The 24,424-nt window shown below is 43.4% G+C and overlaps 1 protein-coding gene across 1 annotated transcript; it reads right to left on the bottom strand.

The window, feature by feature from the left end:
- Positions 1-3,944: 3,944 nt before the first annotated feature.
- Positions 3,945-23,449, bottom strand: nlk1 (nemo-like kinase, type 1). The gene is made up of 11 exons (XM_041238656.1): positions 22,200-23,449; positions 18,326-18,455; positions 17,055-17,110; positions 16,237-16,343; positions 15,566-15,651; positions 14,399-14,608; positions 13,382-13,483; positions 13,141-13,227; positions 12,207-12,405; positions 12,007-12,100; positions 3,945-4,293 (listed from the first exon to the last, which is right to left on the bottom strand). Exons 1-11 carry the CDS (start codon positions 22,514-22,516, stop codon positions 4,245-4,247), a joined length of 1,437 nt encoding a protein of 478 aa, XP_041094590.1. The 5' UTR covers positions 22,517-23,449; the 3' UTR covers positions 3,945-4,244.
- Between the last annotated feature and the right edge of the window lie 975 nt (positions 23,450-24,424).

The raw sequence follows: 24,424 nt of genomic DNA, 5'->3' as shown, positions 1-24,424 counted from the left end.
GAGACACACTCCAGAATACACACACACACCCCCAAACAAATAAATAAACAAAGTCTGGTGGTCTGGTGGTCAGCTGGTCAGCGCTGCTGCCTCACAGCGCCAGGGTCCTGCGTTCGATTCTGCCCTAGGCGGGGGTCTGTCTGTGTGGAGTTTGCATGTTCGCCCCAGTGTTTGTGTGGGTTTCCTCCCACAGTCCAAAGACATGCTGTTCAGACTGATTGGTCACTCTAAATTGCCCTGTGTGTGTGGTGTCCTGCAATGAACTGGAGTCCTGTCCAGGGTGTAGTCCTGCCTTGCGCCCTGTGCCCGCCGGGTTAGGCTCTGGCTCTCCACGACCTTGTAAGGGATAAAGTGGTTAATGGATGGAAGTCAGACTCACTTCTAGTACAAGATGACTGTCTGTCTCCTCAGTAACACAACATGAACTAGCAGAAATGACCCTAAGCACAGATAACACACTATTTTAAAACAGCTTAATTTATTTTATTCATAATCAAGGATTACAAAAAAAAAAAAAGAAATAAAAATACAATTCAGATTTTTTTTTCAAGTTTTGACTTTTTTTTCTTATTCACAGTATATAAGATTAACCACAATTAAGAGACAGAAAGAGAAAGAGGGGAGGAGAGAGAGAGAGAAAGAGAGGGAGGACAAACAAAATGTTTTTAAGGATCCGAGGTAGACTATGCAAAACAAAAAATAATATTAAAAATAACTGAAAGACAAAAATAAAACACACATTTTAAAAGTTATTTACAGATCTGTCTTCCCAACAATTGAAATTTAAAGACGTCACAACCAAAGCTTTAAAATTCATTCTCTTACCTCTTATTAGCTTGACTAACATCATTATCACTGGCCCTCCCTTTAAAGGGAGCGCTAACCACCTTTAAAAATCCATTCTCTCACCTCTTATTAGCTTTATTAACATCATTATCACTGACCCTCCCTTTAAAGGAGCGCTGACCATCTTTAAAATCCATTCTCCCACCTCTTATTAGTAACATTATCACTGATTACCCAGGAGGTCTGGGTTCTCTCCTTTGGTGCGTGAATGTTTATTGACAAATTCTCAATGAGGTTGATCGCATCACTGAAACAGATTTTAAAATCTGTTCGAAGGCATTTTACGAAAAGGAGATCAGCACTTTAACGTTTTATAAATAGTTTGCTATACATTATTAACCAGGGCTGGTTTCACAAAGCAGTTGTTGGTAGCAGGCTGCTCAATCCAATTCACTTCCATTAAAAATAAAGAAAACAACACAAGCACCCTTTAATCATATAGACTTGCTGAGTGGAATGCTACTAAATATCATTGTTCGGTCTTAAATACTGTTTTTTTTAAACAGGTACAAATCAGATAGCTTGCTAGCAGGGCTTTGTGAAACTGCCCCCCACCCCCTGCTGTGGCCCTAAATGCTGCTTAGGCAGTTATGCTTTATTTTGATTATTATTATTATTATTATTATTATTATTATTATTATTCTTTAGCACGCTCCTGTCTCTCCAGGGAAGGTATACAAGCAGAAGAGTCAGAAAGCAACGTTTAGGCTCACATTAGCAATAATAAAAATAATGATTTGGAAAAAAAAAATGAAATAAAACAATATACAGCTATGGCAAAAAGTTTTGCATCACCTAGAATTTTAGGATTGAGAAATACTTTTTTTTTTTTTTTTTTTTTTTTAATACAAAATTAAATAAATTCTTGAACCGTTTTGTTGCATGTCATCAAAGAAACAAAAAAAAAATGATTTATTGCAAATGACTGAAGACAGTTAATCCATGCTAGATTTCAAAATGTCTTATCTTTCACAGACTTTTGGTTAAGTATATGGAAAAAACTACAAAGTGGTTGTGTAATTCAATATGTTAATATTATTCAGCAGCTTTCATTTGAGTTTAACTAAATTAGTTCTATTGGGCGATGCAACACGTTGGAACAGACTAGAACAACAACAATCATGTTACATGGTTAACAAAAAATTAACCACAAACAAACAATTTGGGTAATAATGACTAATACACAATATAACCACATATAGCTACCAATGCCATTCTAGAATTTGAATCTTTTATGTTTTCGCGATGTTTTTTCTCACTCCCTCAATCCTGTCTTTTTGTTTCCTGGTTCTAGAGAAATCACATGATCGCCACGTCCTTTCAACTCTGTTGGCCCCACCCCAGCTCGTAGACTTCCAACACTAAACTGCCAGGGTCGGCCAAGGTGAAAGGTCAAGTTAAGAATTTCTCAAAAACCAGGAAGCAAACAGGTTCCTGACTTGCTCAGAGTGATTGGAGGTGATGAAACAGTATGATGGAAGGGGGTTAAAATAAACGCAGTTACTTGTAATTCAGACATAGTGCTAACTGTCCTTTAAATTAAAAAGAATTAAGTTGTTATTTTATTTGTAATGTTTTCCAGTCCCCTTCCTGTCCTGTTTGCTACTGTTTTGCTTCAATCGTTCCGAGTGGTTCTGGGCTCTTATCGTTTTATTATCTGACTTAAGGTGGCTTTGAGAGGCTTGTCTGGAGAATCCTAACTGCTGGGCACGAAGCAGCCTTGCCCATGACATTCTAATCATGTGACAGTGTGACATTTCAACTCTGCAAGCCTTACCTGCTCTGTCTATAAATAAACAGTATTGCAAATGTAAAATAAGAACTCAATTAAAATGACATTCGAAGCTATATGCTGTTAGAATCTTCTAAAACAAGACTGTACCCTATTTGAGTCTTTTTAAAAAGAAAGATAACACAATATATTCTAAAACTCATAGACGGCACACCCCAAACTCACAGTACAGACACGGCACACCCCAGCCTCACAGGACAGACACGGCACACCCCAAACTCACAGTACAGACACGGCACACCCCAAACTCACAGGACAGACACGGCACACCCCAAACTCACAGGACAGACACGGCACACCCCAACCTCACAGGACAGACACGGCACACCCCAAACTCACAGGACAGACACGGCACACCCCAAACTCACAGGACAGACACGGCACACCCCAAACTCACAGGACAGACACGGCACACCCCAAACTCACAGGACAGACACGGCACACCCCAGCCTCACAGGACGGACACGGCACACCCTAGCCTCACAGGACAGACACGGCACACCCCAAACTCACAGGACAGACACGGCACACCCCAAACTCACAGGACAGACACGGCACACCCCAGCCTCACAGGACAGACACGGCACACCCCAAACTCACAGGACAGACACGGCACACCCCAAACTCACAGGACAGACACGGCACACCCCAGCCTCACAGGACAGACACGGCACACCCCAAACTCACAGGACAGACACGGCACACCCCAAACTCACAGGACAGACACGGCACACCCCAAACTCACAGGACAGACACGGCACACCCCAAACTCACAGGACAGACACGGCACACCCCAAACTCACAGGACAGACACGGCACACCCCAGCCTCACAGTACACAACTTCTCTCTCCAGTGTTTCAAACTATTTTCAAGTATTTCATTAAAAGTAGGAGGATTTCAAGCAGCAATTCCTGTCAAAGGTAAATCCACTTCTAAACCACTGGAAAGTTCTCTGCAGTGAAGTCCCAATATTTTCACCTTTGCTTCAACCTAAAAGTATTCTTTATTAGAAGGAAGATTTATCAGGAGTGAAATAAGACTCCTGTTGCATAGCAGTGTCACCCAGTCCAGATTTTACTACCAGCTTGATCAGCCCCCAGTGTGTCTAGGTAACAAGCTCAGGTGTGTCTTATTAAACTCTGTGAAACCAGGAATGGATCAAACTGCTATAGAACGGAAGTCCTATGTCGATCCCTGTGAGGATAGCCAGCATTATTACTGCAGGATTGAAATAAAGACTCCTATTGCACAGCAGCTTCATTCCAGGTTTTACTGCCAGCTTGATTAGCCCCAGTGTGTTAAGGTAACAAGCTCAGGAGTGTCTTATTAAACCAGGAATGGATCAGACTGCTATGCAATGGGAGTCATTTTTTTTTCTGCGGTTTCTTCTAAATCCAGGCAGCTCTGATCTTTCCGGTTTTGTCTCCCCTTTGCAGAAAATCAATCCACTCTTCTTATCTTCCTTTCTTCTGTAAGTTTCAGCAGCAATAATTATTAATTTTAACAAGTTTATTTTCTTCAGTTTTTTTCCTTTCTGACCATTTCATCTTTTTTGTTGCTTTTTAATTCCATCCCGTCTACTCTCCGCCTTTGCGTTATTCTCGTTCATCTTTCCTCCTTCTTGGAAACTTTTGAGGAATGCCAAGCTGTCGACCTGGAGGAGAAAAATAAAGCAAATTAATGTTACATTGTGAGCACACAGCAGGCAATGCCAGCACACTAGATTACAACTTTCTATAGACACCATGCTGGGTAGCTGCTGTAGCTCTGTACAGGGTTTTATATTAGTGTTATATAGTGTGGTCCCGTCAGCATTGCTCTGTGTACAGTACAGCATCTCCAGCACTCGAGAAGTCTGTGTACTGGATGTGCACGGAAACCCTGAAGGGCCGTAATGAATTTATAATCCAGGTCAAACGGTGGCTTTAAAAAAATCTATATAAATAGATAAATAAAAAAGGGATTAAATCACGTGTAAGGCAAAAAAGTATTTCTTTTTTTTTATTAAATACCCTTATGCCAATAAAGTAGTCCCATTTATAACTTTGAACTACACGATGAGTAATTTAATTGAAAACATGCAAAAGTAGGGCTTTACTTTTGCTGTGTGTTGAATTGTACATTGCCAAATTTACTACCTTCAATTTAAGAAAAAAAATAATCAAAATGATGCATTTACACAGATGCATTTATACATAAGAAAACAACGTATGGAGGCAGTCTGCAGCCGTCTGCTATCACACACAGCATTAGTTATGAGCTGCTTCTCATTCCCAGTCTCTCTCTCTCACACAGCATTACAGTGATGAGCTGCTTCTCATTCCCAGTCTCTCTCTCACATACAGCATTAGTTATGAGCTGCTTCTCATTCCCAGTCTCTCTCTCTCACACAGCATTACAGTGATGAGCTGCTTCTCATTTCCAGTCTCTCTCTCACACAGCATTACAGTTATGTGCTGCTTCTCATTTCCAGTCGTGATTACTTGCATGTGTTTTTCTCCCTTTTTGTAAACAGTGGTGTTGCTTGGCAAGTAGAAAACTCCGGGGGTCTGATTAGAACAGCGCCTGATAATGAAACGCTGCTGCTGTGGCAAACAGGAGGGCCTGCCCGGAGCCGAGCTGATTGGGAGGTTCTGATTGGCTGGGGGGCGTGCCCGGGGAGCCCATACCTGAATGCAGCAGCGCCAGTTCAAGACCGCTGCACCTCGGCCACAGCCACACAGCGAACGAACGCTTTGTTTACATTGAGGAGGAGAGCTTCTGCTACAGAACCCTTAAACTGCCTGCCAGTCACGCTGCTGCTTGTGTGCTCAGGCAGTCTTTTTTTGCTGATTTTAATACACGCAACACTGTACTGTACTAGAATTTAATAGACGCAGGACGAAAAAGAAAAAAAAAAAAGTTAAAAACTGCATCTTAAATTCGAAGGACTATGGTAATCCTCCCTCCCTTTTTAGAATGGAGGGACGAGAGGAATACAAATAAATTCAATGCAGTCTCAGGTTTCAATAATTTTGTAAGGTCTATGCTGGAAAGGGGTGGATAATGTGCAGACGTGTGTGTTTTTCTGTAGTTTACAAACCGCTAAAAAGAAAAGAGAGTCGGGGTGAGTGTATATCGACACAGTTTTGGTTTCTAGATGGTGGTTTATTCCAGCTCGGAGACAAGTGTAGCTTGAAATGTTAGACTCTTCTCCAGGAGCATTTCTTACACTTCCAACGAACTCTGAGTATTTTATAAAGATTTTCTTAAGATGTGCATTTTCACACTTGAGACAATTAGTTTTTTTTTTTTTTCAGCCAGTTCTGAAAAGGATTTATTTCGATTCGAATGACAACCATTACCGAATGGGAAGAGCCTCTGTGACCGTGAATCGGTGAGCATATATACAAAAGCTGCCCTATCAGGGCCCTGCTGTGACGTTGTCGGATCAGCAGTGGCAGCTCCCGCTGTGCAAGGACCTCCTGAGCCACGTGGAGGGGCTATTAGGGCACCGGAACCCAGCCCAGCTCCAACTCTGGGTCTGGCCATTGAACGGAGCCTTCTATCCAGACGAGGTTTGCCAGATGCAGTAGTAGAGGTACTACAGTCTGCTAGAGCGCCAAGCACTAGATCCCAGTACTCATATAAATGGAAAGTATTCCAAGACTGGTGCCTTGCCGAAGGTCACGATCCGGTGACTTGCCCGATTGAGATGATATTAACCTTCTTACAACACCTGTTTGACGCAGGAAAATCAGCGTCCACTTTGAAGGTATACCTGGCAGCAATATCAGTGTGCCACGACAAAACAGACTCTGTGTCCCCTGGGGCACATTTCCTGGCAGTGCAATTTCTTAAAGGGGCTCGGAGGCTTCGTCCTCCCATGAAAAGTATGGTCCAAGTGGGATCTAGAACTGGTACTGCGGGCCCTTATGGGTCCCCCATTTGAGCCCATGGCGTCCGCAGAACTGCGCCGTTTCATTAGAAGTGGCATTTTTAATAGCCATTACATCTGCCAGACGAGTAAGTGAGCCTCATGCGCTGTCCATCAATGACACATGTATGGCTTTCACTGGAAGTGACTCGCGGGTAACATCAAGAACAAATCCATCCTTTTTGCCAAAGGTGGTATCCTCATTCCATATTAACCAACCAGTGGTTTTGGAAACTTTCAGACTTCCCCTGCATGAGTCAGAGGAGGACCGTAGACAGCACACGCTATGCCCAGTCCGGGCTCTGCGCTGTTATTTGGATAGGACGGCGTCCTGGAGACAGTCCAACCAGCTGTTTGTGTGCTACGGGACCCGCTCTAGAGGTCAGGCCCTATTGGCAACGTCTAGCGCACTGGGTGGCAGATGCGATACGCTTGGCGTATGAACAGACGGACTCCTCCTTACTGGGGGACATTACGTCCCATTCTACCAGGGGACAGGCAACTCTGTGAGCTTTCCTTCATGGCGCCTCCTTAGATGAGTTATGCAATGCTGCTACATGGACAGGTAGTCAGACATTTGTGCGTTTCTACTGCCTTGATGTGACAAACCGAACGAGACCCTCTCTGGACTCCAGAGTTTTGCAGGTGGCATGCCCTTAGGCGTCATGTCGGCTCTGTTGCTATCGCCATAGGGCTGCACTGTCGGTAATCTGGAGCCACGACAGCTTTGGTACAGCTTCCCACTCGGTAATGGTTGTCACTCGAATTGAAAGGGAACGTTAGGTTATTACCATAACCCTGGTTCCCTGAAAAGAGAATGACAACCATTACTCTTTGAGGTCGTGTCCCCAGCTGACCTCTGTTTTTGAAAGAAAATGGCGATGTGCTGCTGTGAGGACATCCCTCTTCAACAGGAGGTGGGAGGGACTTCCCCCTCACAGCAGGGCCCTGATAGGGCAGCTTTTTCACGTCTACTTGCTAGTTTTGGAATTTTGTTGCTGGTAATTGGTCACTCAGTTTTATAGTTACTGTACATCTGTAACTGTAAACATGATAGCTATGGTCCGATACTTTAAATTCTGTGAGGACTCTGAATATGTGACAAGGCTCCAACTGTTCATAATATACGGAGAGATGGAACCTTGCTCGTCCAATCACATTGCTTGTTTCACGTTCCATGGCCAGACCTGGATTGTAAAACTTTGTATGTTGGGTGGCTGCTGTAGTTCTGTAGACCCTTTTCTATCAATGTTATACAGCAGAGGTGGCCAAACTGAAGCTAGCGAGCTACATGCGGTTCCAGTGTGGCTCCATGCTGGCTCGAATGAACGGAAGAAAGACTGAAACTAAAATAAAAAGAAAAGAAACAAAATAAATAAATAAAAACAAGTTTATTATTCGTTCATTATTCTTTCTTCTCATCACTTTATGGCCTTCACCACCGCGCACTGGCGCATGCGTATTGCGATCACCTCGAGTGAAAGCAGAATAAACGAGTGTGTGACAGGCAATGGCTGAGCGGTGACATCAGGTCAGAGTGAGGAACTGAAAATACTGAGCACTGCAAAACACAGGTCAGGCTGGGCAATTTCACAGATCCTGTACTTTAGCTTCAGTTTAGTTTCCCTCCTCTCACTCTCCCGTTCCTCCTCTGAACACCAACCTGGAGTGCAGAGAGCTGCAGGTATTTATACCGGTGACTGAAGCACAACAGAGCTCTGCCCTATATAAATTGGCAGGGATGGGGTTAAATTCCCCTACCTGGGTTTATTGTGTTCAGATGGCTGTGGTTGATTGGAGTAATTAACGATCAATCAGCACCCAGCCACCTGACATAAAAGGAGGCCTCAGCTTCCCGTTAGGGAGAGGAGGGAGATGAGGAAGCAAGCGGATGGTTGTGCTTGCTATTTTTTTTGTTTTTTTGAACTGCAGTCGGTCTCTGGGCCTCTATCCACTCGCTAGCCTGTCACAGTGACTATCTCCCGATTAGCAACAAATCACTTAATTTGGGAGATGGCCACCTTCTGCACGAGGTTTCAAATCAGCAATTGGCAGAGGAAGGGCTACCAATGCCGTCTCTGCCAGAACAAAATAAAAACAAAACAAACGCACAGCTATGCAGTCATATCTAAATACAATAAATAAATCATAATGCACAAACCCAAAACACAGGGAACGAGAGACCCCGTTCCAAAATAAACAAACAAATACATGCGCAGGGCTCCTCGCCCTGTTACAGAGTGATAAAACATAAGTATGAGGCTTTAAGCCAGAACGGAAGAAAGAGTTTGCTTTCACTGAAAGAGGTAAACCTGCTTCTCATCTGCAACAAATCGCTTGTAAACTGTGGTCTGTACAAGGCGAGCAACCTCACAACAAATTTTCATCTGAATATCCTCCTGGATCAGACTAGAGGAGAAACGAGCTGGCCTCTTTAAACGCACAACTCAGCCGTCAGCAGACGATCCTTTCGGCGTTCAGTAAAGATGCTGATGTAACGACTCCAGCGAGTTTTATAGGGCATGGAATATCGCTCGTCTAAACGTCCTTATTCAGATGAATGAATCTTTTTGTAAAATTGGAGTGTTGGCGCTAGACTAGCGAATGCATGTTTTAATTAAGGCTGCATCGATAAGATTTTCTTGGCCGATACTGATCGCCGATGGTTATTTACCCATATCGGCTGATACCAATAAGACAGTGCAGGTAAACTAGAACAAGACATAAGCCTATATTTAAACTGTTACAATGTTAAACAACAGAGACATCGTTTACTTGTTGCATTTACTTTAGAAAACGAATATAAAGAATAACTTAGTATTATATTGTGTGCTTGTCATAGGGTGGCCAGACAGCAAGAGTGAAAAATCGGGTCACACTCAGTTGGCGAGAGGAGGAAAGAAACTTCGTGAACTAATGCACAATGCAAGAGGCTCAAGCTGCGTATCTCTCTAGACGGGCTTTTTTATTCCTTCACCTTCCTGTGTGCATTGCAAAAACAAAACCTTAGAGAAATGGAATTAAAAAAATAAGATACTCCACAAAGCGGTTAACTTTCTTGTTTACTCTTCAGATGACTGCAATGTTTTAATCAGCCTATCGGTGCGTCTGTTCTGGCTTTTCTGTGACCTGCTGTACTGTAGCAGGTGGGACAAAGTCAGTGCTGCATTGTTTTGATTTAGGTTGCAAAAATCTAGTTTTCATCATTAGACATTACATACCAAAAATGGACGACAAAGCAAAATAAGTACATTTCAGCTGAGGATCCTGTCGAGACATTCCCCAAATAAACTTTACAAGCAGACGGAGGTCATTGTTTAGCACATCTTTTTATATGACAAAGAAAAAAACGATCGATCGCTATAACTTCAGAATCGCACATTAAACAAAAGGCTACTACAGAGGCTGCTGAACAGAGCGTAAAACAAACAAACAGCTTTCAGAAAACAAACTTGCAAGTCAGCGCAGACAAAAAGTATTCCTGTTGGTTGTACCCAAGTTAAATCCACACTGCAGGTACGATCCAGACCCGAATAGCCACGTTTTCTTTGTTTTGACTTGGTACTGATCAAATAAAATAAAATTCCTGAATGGAACAAACAACGTGACAGTCAACGTGGTGCATAGATGGACTTTATTTATGCTCGGCTAACTGCGCACCAGCGCTCCCTGTAGTCTGGCCGGGCGCCTGCGGGCTTGCCTGTTAGCTGCCTGGCAGCTGCGTTGTCCTCCCACACTATAGCTCCTGGGTGGCTGCACGGTGAATCCGCAGAGTGCAAAGATGCGGGCGGCTGACGAAACACGCTTCGGAGGACAGCGTGTGTTCGTCTTCTCCGCTCCAGAGTCAGCGCAGGGGTGGTAGCGGTGAGCCGAGCATAAAAATAAATAATAATTGGCCATTTCAAATTGGGAGAAAATAAAAAAAATAATTGGCAATGACTAAACTCAATAGATAAATAAATAGATAACCGCTGCAGCCTTGTGCTCCGTGTGAAGCCAGCAGATTGAGTCGCTCCTTCCCAGGGATCCAGCAACATAAGATAGCCAACTTAGCTCCCACCCCCCTGGCTGCATAGCTTCGTCTGGAGCTGATTTTATTTCTCGTTTTTGATTTTTAACACTATGCAAAATGTTTTATATTATATATGGGTCATTCCATGCCAACTCAACCATAAAAAGAAGCATTTTGTTGCCAGACCATCTCAAATTTTGCTTGCTTCCTGGCGGGGCGATTTTGAGAGGAGGCTAAACGTGGTGCTTAATGCACTCATGAAGCCTCCATCTGACCCCCTGCATTCATCTGAGCTCAAATCGCTATCTTGCTGGCTATCGCCAATGCAAAGCGTGCGAATGAGATGAAAGCATTCTTTATTGCAAAAGCCTGCTTATTTTAATTTTTTTTTTTTTTTTTTTTTTTCCCCCCCCCAGAGGCCAGGACAAAGGTCACGCTCCGTACCAATCCTGCCTTCTTGCCGAAGACTATCTTGTCTGGAGGTTTTCCATCCAAAAGGTTGGAGGTTTTCCATCCACTTCCTTTCCAGTCTGAACAGGGAGCTGCAGCTCCATATGCTCTGCCTAGTTTGGGCCCCGACGTATTGTTGTGACAGGACAAATAAAAGACGTGGAAGAAGTCTGGACAGTTTTTGTCTGCTATTCGGCAAAGTCCTGTGGTCAAGCCCTATCTAAGCAGCAGCTGTCCAAGATAGCAGACACGGTCAAGACCGCCAATAAGATCCACGGCCCATTAAAGCAGGGGCCTTGTAACTTTGTGGGCTTCATTCCAGGGTGCTTCTGTCAAGAACACATGCATTGTGGCAGTGTGGGCTACTCCCCATCCCTTCACTAGGTTCTACAGGCGTGGATCCTCAAAATCAGGGCTGCATCACAGGCTCCAAGAGCAGCTTTGGTATAAAGTATTGAGGTCTTTAGGAGGTAAATACCCATTCAGTAATGGTTACATTTCTATTTCAGGGAACCAGGGTTATGACAATAACCTAGCGTTACATATCTTATGTCTCGATGTGAGCAGGTACTGCAAACCCTTTCAATAAACAGTGGATTTGTCCTCCACAACGCTCTCAAAAGTATTTAAAAACACGCAGCAGTCAGTTTTAATAGACTGAGCATTCAGATATTCAAGGGAACAAAAAGGTGTCTTTATGTGGTTGTTTTTGGTGAAACTGTGCTTTCTAATAACTGAAAATTATTTAAAGTGCATAACACATTACAGTGTAAACAGAAATAGTGGGGAAAAAACCCAGTGTGTTACATTTGCAACTTCATAGAGACGCTACTGTGTTGGGTAGCTGCTGTAGTTCTGTTCAGGGTTTTATATTAGTGTTATATAGTGAAGGATGCAATGAGTAGGGAGCAGTGTGAAGGGAGCAGGGTGCAGGGTGCAGTGTGAAGGGAGCAGGGTGCATTGTGAAGGAAGCAGGGTGCAGTACTGACCTGATGAATGTTTTGAAGGCTGCGCTCTGGGGATTAATACAGAGAGGCACTCGTTTACCCTGCTGGTGTTCTGTGATGAAACGATGAATCAGCTCTGAAAAAAAAAAATTATATATAGTTTTAAAAAAGTAAAGTTTCAAACACCGCTGTGGAGCTTGCTAACCTAGTTAAGTTTGCAGTGACCCCTCCCCTCACCTCACCTTTGACCTGCCAGACAGACGTCAGCGTCTTCTCGTACTGGTCGTCGAAGCGGCCGCTGGCCACGGGTTCAAAGTCGCGGGTGTAGACTCGTCCCGAAGCCACGGTGAAGCAGCAGCGGCACATGCAGGTGTGATAGCGAAGCCGACCCTCATCGAGGTAGGGATGAGATAGGGCATCACGTCCAGAGATACGCTTACACTGAGCGAGAGAGAGAGAGAGATAGGGATGAGCTAGGACATCACGACCAGAGATACGCTTACAATGAGCGAGAGAGAGAGAGAGGGATGAGATGGGGCATCACGACCACAGATACGCTTACGCTTAGCGAGAGAGATAGGGATGAGATAGGGTATCACGACCAGAGATACGCTTACACTGAGCGAGAGAGATAGGAATGAGATAGGGCATCACGACCACAGATACGCTTACGCTGAGCGAGAGAGAGAGAGAGAGAGAGAGATAGGGATGAGATAGGGCATCACGACCAGAGATACGCTTACACTGAGCGAGAGAGAGAGATAGGAATGAGATAGGGCATCACGACCAGAGATACGCTTACGCTGAGCGAGAGAGAGAGATAGGAATGAGATAGGGCATCACGACCCGAGATACGCTTACGCTGAGCGAGAGAGAGAAAGAGCTAGGGATGAGATGGAGCATCACGACCAGAGATACGCTTACACTGAGCGAGAGAGATAGGAATGAGATAGGGCATCACGACCAGAGATACACTTACTTTGAACGAGAGAGAGAGACACACACACACACACAGGTAGGGATGATATGGAGCACCATGACCAGAGATATGCTTACACTGACTGACTGACTGAGAGAGAGACTGAAACACACAGAGAGATAGGGATGAGAAAGCATCACGACCAGAGATACACTTACCTGAGACCACACACACACACACATGCTTGTAATTCTTACCGGATCAAAAACCAGCATTCTGCATAGCAGGTGAACGGCCTCATGGGTAGCTCCGTCTGACAGCATGTAGAGAACTGAGAGGGAGGGCTGGTGAGAAAGAGTGGGGAGGGGTTAGACATTTTAGACTTGAAAAAAAAACAAGCTGCAGTTACACCAATTGGCCACCTCTGCATGGGTGGCACTGTGTGCCCTGTTAAAAAAGCACTCTGTCTGTCTCTCACACACACGCCCTGCCTCTCACCGGTTTGTGTGGTCCCCTCAGTATGTGTGCCCTTGCCCCCTCGCAGGCTGACAGCATGGCGGAGAGTGGTGGGGTCCCCAAGAGGTCTGTGATCAGATCCAACTGAAAAACAAAGTCAAATCAATAAAAACAACCAGTCGACAATCCATACCTACAAAGAGGCAATCGATCAATATAAACAACCAGTCGACAATCCATACCTACAAAGAGACAATCAATCAATATAAACAACCAGTCGACAATCCATACCTACAAAGAGACAATCAATCAATATAAACAGCCAGTCCACAATCTCTGGGAAAAGGATCCTCCTCTCAACATCTCATTGTGTATCTGAGTGTCTCAGTGTGCGTCTCATTATGTAGTTGTGTGTCTCAGTGTGCGTCTCATTGTGTAGTTGTGTGTCTCAGTGTGCGTCTCATTGTGTATCTGTGTCAGGGTATGTATCTCTGCGTCAGTGTTTCAGGGTGTCTCTCATTGTGTAGCTGTGTGTCTCGGTCCTCTGTTTCAGTGTGTACCTCTGTGTGTGTATCTCTGCGTTTCAGTGTGTACCTCTGTGCGTCAGTGTTTATCATTGTGTATCTGTGTCTCAGTGTAGATCTCTTTGCATCTCAGTGCAGAGCTCTCCGTATGTCAGTGTGTGACAGTGTAGATCTCTCTTCTCTCTTACCTGCTGTATGGGGCTGTGCCTGGAACAGTATTCTACTCCCAGCAGCTAGCTAGCTCTCTCTCTCTCTCTTTCTAGCTCTCCTGGTATATCTTCTGTCTGTAACAGGATTCTCCTCCCAGCAGCTCTGTATCTGTATGTCTCAGTATATCTCTGTATCTCTCTCTCACTTGCTGTATGGTGCCCCTGGTAAATCCGCTGTCTGGAACAGGATCTTCCTCCCCAGCAGCTCTGCGAAGATGCAGCCCACAGACCACACATCTCAGAGTATCTCTGTGTGCATCAGTGCAGATCTCACTACATGTATCTCTCTCTCTCTCTCTCTCTCTCTCTCTCTCTCTCTCTCTCACCTGCTGTATGGGACTCTGTGCCTGGAACAGGATCCTCCTCCCCAGCAGCTCTGCGAAGATGCAGCCCACAGACCACACGTCGATGGCACTGCTGTAGTGCCGGCTGCCGGTCAGGATCTCTGGGGCGCGGTAATACTGAGTCACCACCTCCTGGGTCATGTGACGAGACTCATCCAGCTCCTCTACACGAGCCAGCCCGAAATCACAGATCTGAGGGGGGAAGAGACAGATATTTAAAAATATACAAGAGATTTTAATGAACAGCCTCTCCCACAAGTGATGTGGTACCACAAATATGATCCACTTTCTACCAGTGCGGAATGACTGCGTTTGACATTTTCTTCACTTTACCCTGAAAAAAACCAGCTTTCTGGCCAAGGACTGACAATCAATCAATCTTAATTTTATATAGCGCCTTTCACAGTGGCCCACCATCACAAAGAAGAACATAAGATCCCAGGGTTACAAACAAGATTAGGCCATTCGGACCATCACAATGCTCTGTTTGGTTGTCCTATTAGCTTATTGATGCCCAATATTGTAAGTCTTGGCCGACACCACTTGGGGAAAATCTCTATTTTACCCAAAATATGAACATTTTTAGTAAATTAATCATGTTTAGGTTGCAAGCGGTGAGCAGAGGATACAAATTATAATTGGGCAGAAAAACCGGGGTTAAAATTTTTTTTAAAAAAGACGAAGAGGAGACCATTTTCTATTTAGGGATACCAAGATATTTAGTGATGCAACAAACTCCCCAGCCCCAGTGAGGCTGCTTTCCTAGAAAGAGGAGAACATTTTGAGGGACTGTACTACCTGTGAGATGTCTTGCTCATTAAAATAATTTAAAAGGGGAGATGATTTTCTATTCAGACATACCAGGGTACTTCGTAAGCAAAGGGTCTGAGTGAGGAGACATGGGCGGGTACTTCGTAAGGCAGGGTCTGCTGAGAAGGAAATTATCCGTCTTTTAAAGATTAAGTCTGTTGATGTACTCACATGCTGAGTAATCCTTCCGACCACTCCTCCTTTATAGTGGGCAGTATAAATCCCCACCCCTAGTCTTGCTGTAAATCACTTGTTGTCAAAACTTTGAACATGACTGTACATAAAAACACAACAATACTGAAGCAGCTGAACGCAATGACTTCACTCGGCTCGACTCACCTTGAGCACACAGTTGCTGTTAACAAGGAGATTTCCTGGTTTGATGTCTCTATGCAAAATCCCAGCGGAGTGCAAATACTTCAACCCTGAGAGAAATACAGAAAACATCAGAAAACCCCCATACTGGCCCTGCTGCTCCCTCTGCCCTCGTTCAGGAACTGCAATGACCGGGGAGGGGGAGGGAGGGGGCTAGGGGGTGCAAGACTTTGAACAGTCAAGCTCTGAATACCAATTCTCCTCGCAGCAGGAACACGTCTCACCTGTAAGACTGTAGGTTTGCTAATAGTCACAATTGTCAAAAAAAAGTCTAAACCCTTATTTGCGGTTTACCATAAAACCAAAATGTGATCACAGTCATTATAGGAGGCTGTGTGGTCCAGTGGTTAAAGAACAGGGCTTGTAACCAGCAGGTCGGTCCCCAGTTCAAATTCTGGCTAACTGACTCGCTGGGTGACCGTGAACAAGTCACTTAATCTCCTTGTGCTCCGTCTTTTGGGTGAGACGCTGTTTGTGACTCTGCAGCTGATGCACAGTTCACACACCCTATCCAAGTCGCCTTGGATAAAGGCGTCTGCTAAATAAACAAATATGAGACAATGTGATACAGAGAGAGAGAGAGACAGGCAGACACACAGAGACAAACAAACAGAGACAGACAGACAGACACTCACCACGCAGTATCTGGTAGAGAAACACTTTGATGTGGTCGGTGCTGAGGGGCTGAGGAGAGACGATCACCTTGTGTAGATCACTCTGCATCAGCTCTGTGATCACATAGCTGAGAGGAGGAGGTAGTCAAGGAGAAACAAGCTTGATTACTAAATAAATACGTGTGTGTGTGATGGGAATCAATATATTTTATTCTGATGTATTTTAATGGGAATGTTATTGAATGTAGTTGTCATGCCATCAGACACCTTTAAACACCTCCAATGTTTTGATTCAAACACATGCTCCCTTGAGAAAGACATGCACAACATATCAAAACATTGGGCAGCTGGCTCTTTGAGCTAAAATAAATACATTTATATATAAATATCCCCTGCACCTGGCTATCATTGTAAATTTGAGCCAGGTGCAAGGTAAAGAAAGCAGCCAGTCTGTTCTGGGCTGCTGGTGTGTACAGAAGTCCGCTTGGTGTGCTCAAGCGTAGAATAGAAAGGTATAAAAACCTTTGGAAGTGTGAAACTCTGTGTTTTTGTTTGTTTGCGTGTCAGGTAAACGGCTTCGTCGTCCTGCAAGATAGTTTAGGTTCCTGTTTGTGTTTTTAGTTAGTGCTCGAAAAAGAGCTAGGTGTTTGTTTTGTTTATTTTCATTTTGCGTGTTTGTTTATAAAAAAAAAAAAATAGCGCGTCATTGCTGTGAAACTTCAATTCAGTGTCTGCAATTGACAGGGGCAACGAACGACTGCAAGTGCCGGCCGGGTTACTATATATGTGTATATATATATCAATAAATGATCAGGCAATGCAAGCACTCTGATGGATACATTTCTTCGAAGCAGTCGATCTGAGGAGGCTGGAGAATATCGAGAGCAGACAGCACCTAAAATAAACATAGAAAAAACATGAGGTTTATGAAGTACACTTCGAAGTGCTGGGTGTCACTCTAATCGTGTTCAGGAATGCAGAGCAGTTTGATCCATGCCTCGTTTCACTGAGTTTAATAAGACACACCTTTAAACTTCATCCTCAATGTAGAGGTATGATTTCTAAAATTTACAATTCTATTTTTTCCTTACATTGTTCTTCAATAAGGGCTGCCTTGGTGCAGGACCTTGACTTTAAATTTACAGGTGACATTTGGGACTCTTATTTTAATAGTACACTTCTCTTCTATTGTGCACGTCACGCTCTGATTCAATTCAAAATCCTTCATCGCATCCACATGTCCAAAACTAAATTGGCAAACATGTATCCTAATACTGACCCTACAGGTGATAGCTGCAAGCAGGCTCCAGCCTCATTGATCCATATGTTCTGGACCTGTCCCAAGCTAGCCACATTTTGGAACTCTGTCTTTGATACCTTCCCCAAATGTTTTATTTGCCCATTGACCCCACACCACTGATAGTGGTATCTGATAATGCGCCCGATGGGCTTCCTTTGTCCAAACCCCAACTCTGGCTTTCACACCTCTTTTGGCCCGTTGCCTTATTTTGATGAACTGGCGGCAGGCTACCCCACCCTCTCATGTTCATTGGATTAGAGACATCATGCAATTCCTCAAACTTGAAAAAGTAGGATTTCCTCTTAAGGGCTATAGTATTAAATGCTATACCGCATGGGAGCCCTTTTGCTCATATTTTGACACCTTACAACTTACAGCCCCCACTCCCTAGCTCCTATTACTGTTGATTGCACTGCGACCCAACTCTCCCTTATATATATATATATATTTCTCTCCTCTCTCTACATGGTCCTGCATTTAATGCAGGTACTTCTGTTGATTCACTGCATGCTGTACACTTGTTTCTGTATTATATGTTATCCTATTTTGTCTATTTATTTTTTACGTTTGGAAGCAGAAAATGAATAACAAGAAGAATTGAAATAAATAAGACACACCTGAACTCAATCCCCAAACAATAAACCAACTACAATCAAGACGGTGGTATCAATAGAAGCCCTACCATAAAGCTGCCATCCTCTCTTTCTGGCTGGTGCAATCCCAACACAATACAAAAAACTACAATCAAGATGGCGTCCCCAACAGAAGCCACAGTTGAAGCCGCCACGTTTGTAGTTCTTACAGACTCACGTTGTCGTGCTTGAAGAAGCAGAGCATTTTGAGCTCCCGGAACACTCTCTTGCAGGAAACCAGGTTCTGGAACACGTTGGGCATCTTCTTCAGAGCCACGCGCTTCCCGTCCCGAGGGTCTGTCACCGACCTGGAGCACACAGACAGGGTTACTGATGAGTCACACAGCCATCGGTAGAGGCAGTCCAAATTTGTGGATGACAGAATTCCTTGAAAAACGCGGAATTTGCAGTCTTTCACAAATTCACCATATTCTGCAGCTACACCATCATCACAATGACCTTAAAACAGTCCCTCCAGGATTGGGGCACAAGTTGAAAAGCCGGAACTGTCCACACTGTCCTAGTGAACATGGAGTCACACGGTAACCCTTGGTGTAGTGATATGCTAATCTCACAATAGGATACGTATCGCAATATGCAGGTCGCAATACGATACACACAATTCATGCACCGACCCTTGCATTGAGCCATAAGAAGGTAGAAATGATCAGGAGGCAGGAGTTTGAGCAGGGTTTGAAACTCACACTAGTGCTGCTGCTGCACCCAGTCCTGGGGTTCAGAACTCTCCTCAATGAAGTCTAGTAGTATTATTATTAATATTGAAATGCTCAGGAGCCAGGAGTTTGAGCAGGGTTTGAAACTCACACTAGTGCTGCTGCTGCACCCAGTCCTGGGGTTCAGAACTCCCCTCAATGAAGTCTAGTAGTATTATTATTAATATTGAAATGCTCAGGAGCCAGGAGTTTGAGCAGGGTTAGAAACTCACACTAGTGCTGCTGCTGCACCCAGTCCTGGGGTTCAGAACTCCCCTCAATGAAGTATACTGATATTAATATTGAAATCAGGGGTGAGCAATTCATATCTCCCAACGCCTGGAACAAGTTTTGAGTATACTTTGCCTGTCGGACAAGTAGTTTTTATGTATTTATTTGTCCCGTGTTCGTTCTGTTGCTAAAAAGACACTCCAGGTATATTTCTAGAGAGCCACACAAGTTTCTGAAAACTGAATTGTGGAAGTCTAGCACCTAAGCACAAACATTTTAAAAAGTGTTTACATCCCACCCCTATGATTTCTGACTGGCTGGCTGTGGAAAAGCTGATATTCTATTGGTTACAAAAGAAACACAGAAATGGCTACCACAAGAGTCTCTGAAGGCTTACAAAAAATATGTATATAATAAAAAAAAAAGAAAAAACACTTTGCAAAATTTGATGGAGCCTCGTGTAAATATTGCGTACACTTCTGTACAAAAACAGTACAAAATGCAGAGAAACTTGACAGCTTATACACAAAACTGAAAGACCGTCAAGAAAAATCTGAACTCAACAAAGCAGCAGTACCAGTTGGCAATGATTTCATATCTGTGATGCAACAAACTAAAACACCTGCACATCAGGTCTTGAATTCAGCTTATAGAGACAGGGTGGAATAAAACAGACAGAAGCTATTTTTATATTTCAATAACTCCAGGTATTGATTATTACTGTTGTAGTCTTAGTGTGTGGCAAATGTGTTCCGAACTGCACTGAAAGGAACACTTGCTTAAAGTATGTGTAACAAAATGAGTGAATTGTCACTAGAGTGATTGCCCCGAGGCTGAGGACGCAGCCTGCCGTTCGAAAGAAAACCCACACCAGCCAACAAGAAAACAAAGAAAAGACACAACAGGAGAAAAAAGGAAAGAAACAAGGAGTAATGACAATGCAAGGGGGGGGGGGGGGGGGGGGGGGGGAATAGTAATACTCCTCGGGAAGCTGGAACGCCGGACCGCCAACGGGAACAGTAAACACATGGGAAGTATAACTGTGTTAGTCTGTGAATTACAGGTAAAACATTTAACGAAAGGAAGCTTGGTGTTAGTGTCTGAGTATATCAAGGGATTTAAAGGGTTATAGCAACTGGCATTTGGGCTATTTTGTACCATATATAGTAAACTATATATATATAATCACAGTATCTATGTGCTTCTGGATTTCAGCTGCTCCTCGTTTGCGCTGCTGAGAAGAGGGGAGGGGGGACGGCCCTGGAAGACCCAGACACCTGCAGAAAAGCAGGGCAGCTTTGACTTCACCTCAAACACCGGGCTGGAAGCACCCAAGAGGAACATCGCAACGCGGGAGAAAGAGCAGCCGCACGCAAGCGGGACGGAGAGGAGCGAGAGCGGCTGCAACAGGCTGGCGACGGGGGAGAAAGAACAGATCGCAAGCACGGTTTTGTTTAACCTTCTGGCTACAAGACTCATTTTAATAAATGCCATTGGTGATACAGGACTGAAATTACTTTGTATTAATTACAGGTCCTTGTTTAGATCAATATTGCAGGACCAGTGATTTTGTAGTTGGAAGACTCTGGCAATCACTTATTTTTGAGGTCATTCTTGGGTCAGTAATTGTATTAAGCTCTTCCTGGGTACAGATCAGCACTGTGGATTTTTAGGAGCCTTTCATTATATTTACTGTTTTAATTATATGAAGTTATTGCATCACTGGGCTGGATAAATAAGGTGGCGCATGCCAGTAGGATCGCATGGTTATACGAGGGGCACAGTAAACTCTTGCAATATTTACAAAAGGAGTGGAGCACTGTTTGGAGATAGGCTATAGCATAGCTTCCTCCTGGAGGGCTGTAAATTAACAGATATTGTTGGGGGAGCTTCAGTACTGGTCGAATACATATATGCATCATTACTTGTGCTTTGTTTTATTATTTGTGTGTTAATAAAATGTACTCTTGTTGAACTCACAGTATGGTGTGTGGTTGTGTATTGAGGCTCGAGTTTGGGTTATATTAGGATCTTTTGAACAGTCTGTTGCTACCGTGTCCTCAGAGCCCCGGGGTCACTATTCACAAAACTTACCTGGTCTCTGCATATGTAATAAATGTGTTGACGTGAGGTGGGGTCATAGGGAACCTTCTATGCATCTTGAATTTAATGAACCCGTCAAGCTGCAAGGTAGATCCGTCCCTATTAATCACTAATTGACTGCGTTCCCTGTTAAATAAAACCAGAACCCTACAAATGATATTCTACTTTTGTGTGCTACGGGGGAAGAAGGAAAAGCAGATTTTTCGATCATTTTGTTAAGATTTATTTATTTATTTATTTTTTTAATTGTACATCCCTGGTAATAATCTGGAGCCAGGAGTTTGAGCAGTCCTGGGGTTCAGACCAACCCCAACGAAGTAATAATAATAATAATAATAATAATAATAATAATATGATCAGGGGCCTGGCTGCGAGTTTCAAACCCTGCTCAAAATCCCCATTCATTGTGTAATATGGGCTGTACGCTTGGCTAGCCTCAGAAATTAGTAAATTATACATATAATTTGAGTATGTGCAGAAATCGATCGGAAATAGTAAATCACAATCTATTAACACTGCTTCAACAATGTGCAGGCGTTAATCGTACATAAGCGTTAATAATAATAATAATAATAATAATAATAATAATAATAATATTAACAACAACACACACGTACACATTACAAAAACTGTAAACCCAATTGAAAACAGTGAATTCGTGAGAGGCCCTAATATAGTAAAGTATGCTTTTACGATTTAAAGTCAACGTGGCTTAACAATTGCGAATTAGCTCAATTAAATAATGAATATTTGAATGGAAAATATGGTGGAAGCAGAATATTCAGATTAACAAGGCAAATTTCAAGCACGGAAACAAATTCGACCTATATAGAGTACTTAACAGTTCCGTCGTTTTAATAAATACACGGCAAAATAATGTTTGTCACACCAATAAACAAACAAACAAACAAATAAATAAAAACTATTATGCTTGCCAGACCAACTAAAAAATGCACTGACCAAATTGCATATTTTGAATTAGTAAAAATTACGTTGTTTACTCACCAAACGACCCCAAAAGCACCGTATCCGATGGGCCTGTCCGGCTCCATTTCAGCCGGACTCGGCGCCTCGCTGGCCAGCTTATTGTGTTGCTGTGGAGCCGCGGCACCGCCACCGGGGCCTCCCCCGAGCGCGGCCGGGTGACGAGGACCGCCAGCCTGGGCGGCGGGGCCGCTCGACCCCGATGCTGTGCCGAGGCCTGTCGAAGAGCCGGCTGTGGCAGCGTTGTTTGTCGGTATGCAGAAGAATTTAGGGCCGAGATCTGGGCCCCCGAACAAGCTCCCGCAGACAGAAGGATGGCTTGGGTCCTGGAAAGCCATTTCAGAATATAAAAAATATATATATTAAAAAAAAAAATGTAAACAGGAAAATGGCGAAGTTGCTCCTGTAGGGTGTTAAAATCTATCCGCAACGAAACGGCTTAAGACGGACACCGCTTATAAGGCCGGATTTTTGTGTTTTCCTTTAAAAAAAAGTAATAATAATAAATTAATTAATAAAACATATAATTAAATCCACAAAAAAAAAACCGTGCAGTCTTTGTAAAGTTGTCCCGGCGCTGGTTAGTATATTACACGGCCCATGGTGTCCCAAATACTGTCCATTGTCTCGCCGATGATATCCCGGTGTGTCACCTCCTCCTTCTGCCCAAAAAACCAAATGAAATAAAGACAAAAAAGACAAGGAAAGGGGTAAGCGAGGGAGATTCAGAGAGAGAAAGAGAGCCTGGGTAGAAAAAGAGAGAAAGAAAACTACAAGCGTATTATAATAACATATTTAATTTAAAGAAAGGGAAATGCAGACGATTTTCGGTAATGGGTAAAAAACTGAACCGGCTGTAACTGGGACCAAAACAAAACCACAAGCAGCAAAATACGAGGGCGTGATAATAACAATTAATATCACATGTAAAAGTGCTATTATTATTATTATTATTATTATTAGATGTCGTTTTTTCACGTTTTGGGAAAGGCCAAATTACGAACGATGAACAAGAAAATAATAATATTCATAAGAAAAAGAAGAAATCGTCGCGCAGCACGGCTGGAAAAAAAAATGACATTGAAAACAGTACGGCTGGAAAGAAAATGACATTGAAAACAGGACGGCGGTTGACTATATTTATTTATTTTTGCTATCTCGCAGCTAGAACTGCGAGCTTCACTTCTCTACCTCTTTCAGATCAGCTGTGGCGAGAGAGGAGAGGAAGGGGGAGATGAGGTTGCATTCAGTAACATTCCCATTAAAATACATCAGAATACAATATATTGATTCCCATCACACACACACACACACACACACATATATATATTTAATAATGTAGCTTTGATACCGTTTTCAGTTAACGCAATACAACTTAAGATAATATGCTTTAACTATGAACAACTAGGTCCATCGGCGCTTAAATGCAAGTACAGCATGCCAGTTTGAAATGTGTACGAAAAATACATGACATCTATTTTTACTTAAACATGTTTTATGTAATAAAAATGCATCTTTCTTTTTGTACAGGGATCCCTTTATATTGTAGCGATCTACGTTAACGCAAGCAGGCGCATCACACATGTCACCTGCCAACCCTGCTGTTGCCTTCCCCCGTGCATCTACACTATATTTATCTGATACTGAGCTCCACATATCGGATTAGTAAAGAAGGGTTTATGCAGCTATATTTTTGGATTGAAAATAAATTTACAAAATTACACAATGATATCGCAGAAGTCTACAACAGTACAGTGTTTCATGTTAGATTTAGAAATAACACATTTTTTAATGTTTTGTTTATATAGTATGTAATTTAAAATATATAACAGGTTTAATTCAACTTTTTTAAACATCCATCCATTATCATTTACCGCTTAATCCTTTGCAAGGTTGCAGTGAGCTGCAGCCTAACCTGGTAGGCACAGGGGTGCAAGGCAGGACACACCCTGGCCGGGACCCCAGTCCATCGCAGGGCATCACACACACCCACACGGCAACTTTGGATTGTGGGAAGAAATCCATACAGACACAGGGAGAACATGCAAACTCCACACAGACAGACCCCTAGAGCAGAATTGAACTGAGGACCCTAGCGCTGTGAGGCAGCAGCGCTAACCACCACACTACAGTGTCACCTCTTTTTTAAGCAAAATATTGTAGCATGCACGGGGGAAGGCAGCAGCAAGGCTGGTAAGGGAGCCGGTTCTTGTACAGCGGTGTTGGCGCTATGCTGCAGTGCGAGA

The sequence above is a fragment of the Polyodon spathula genome, chromosome 50 (assembly GCF_017654505.1).
Source record: "Polyodon spathula isolate WHYD16114869_AA chromosome 50, ASM1765450v1, whole genome shotgun sequence".
NCBI lineage: Eukaryota > Metazoa > Chordata > Actinopteri > Acipenseriformes > Polyodontidae > Polyodon > Polyodon spathula.
This window is presented reverse-complemented; position numbering and strand designations above follow the sequence as displayed.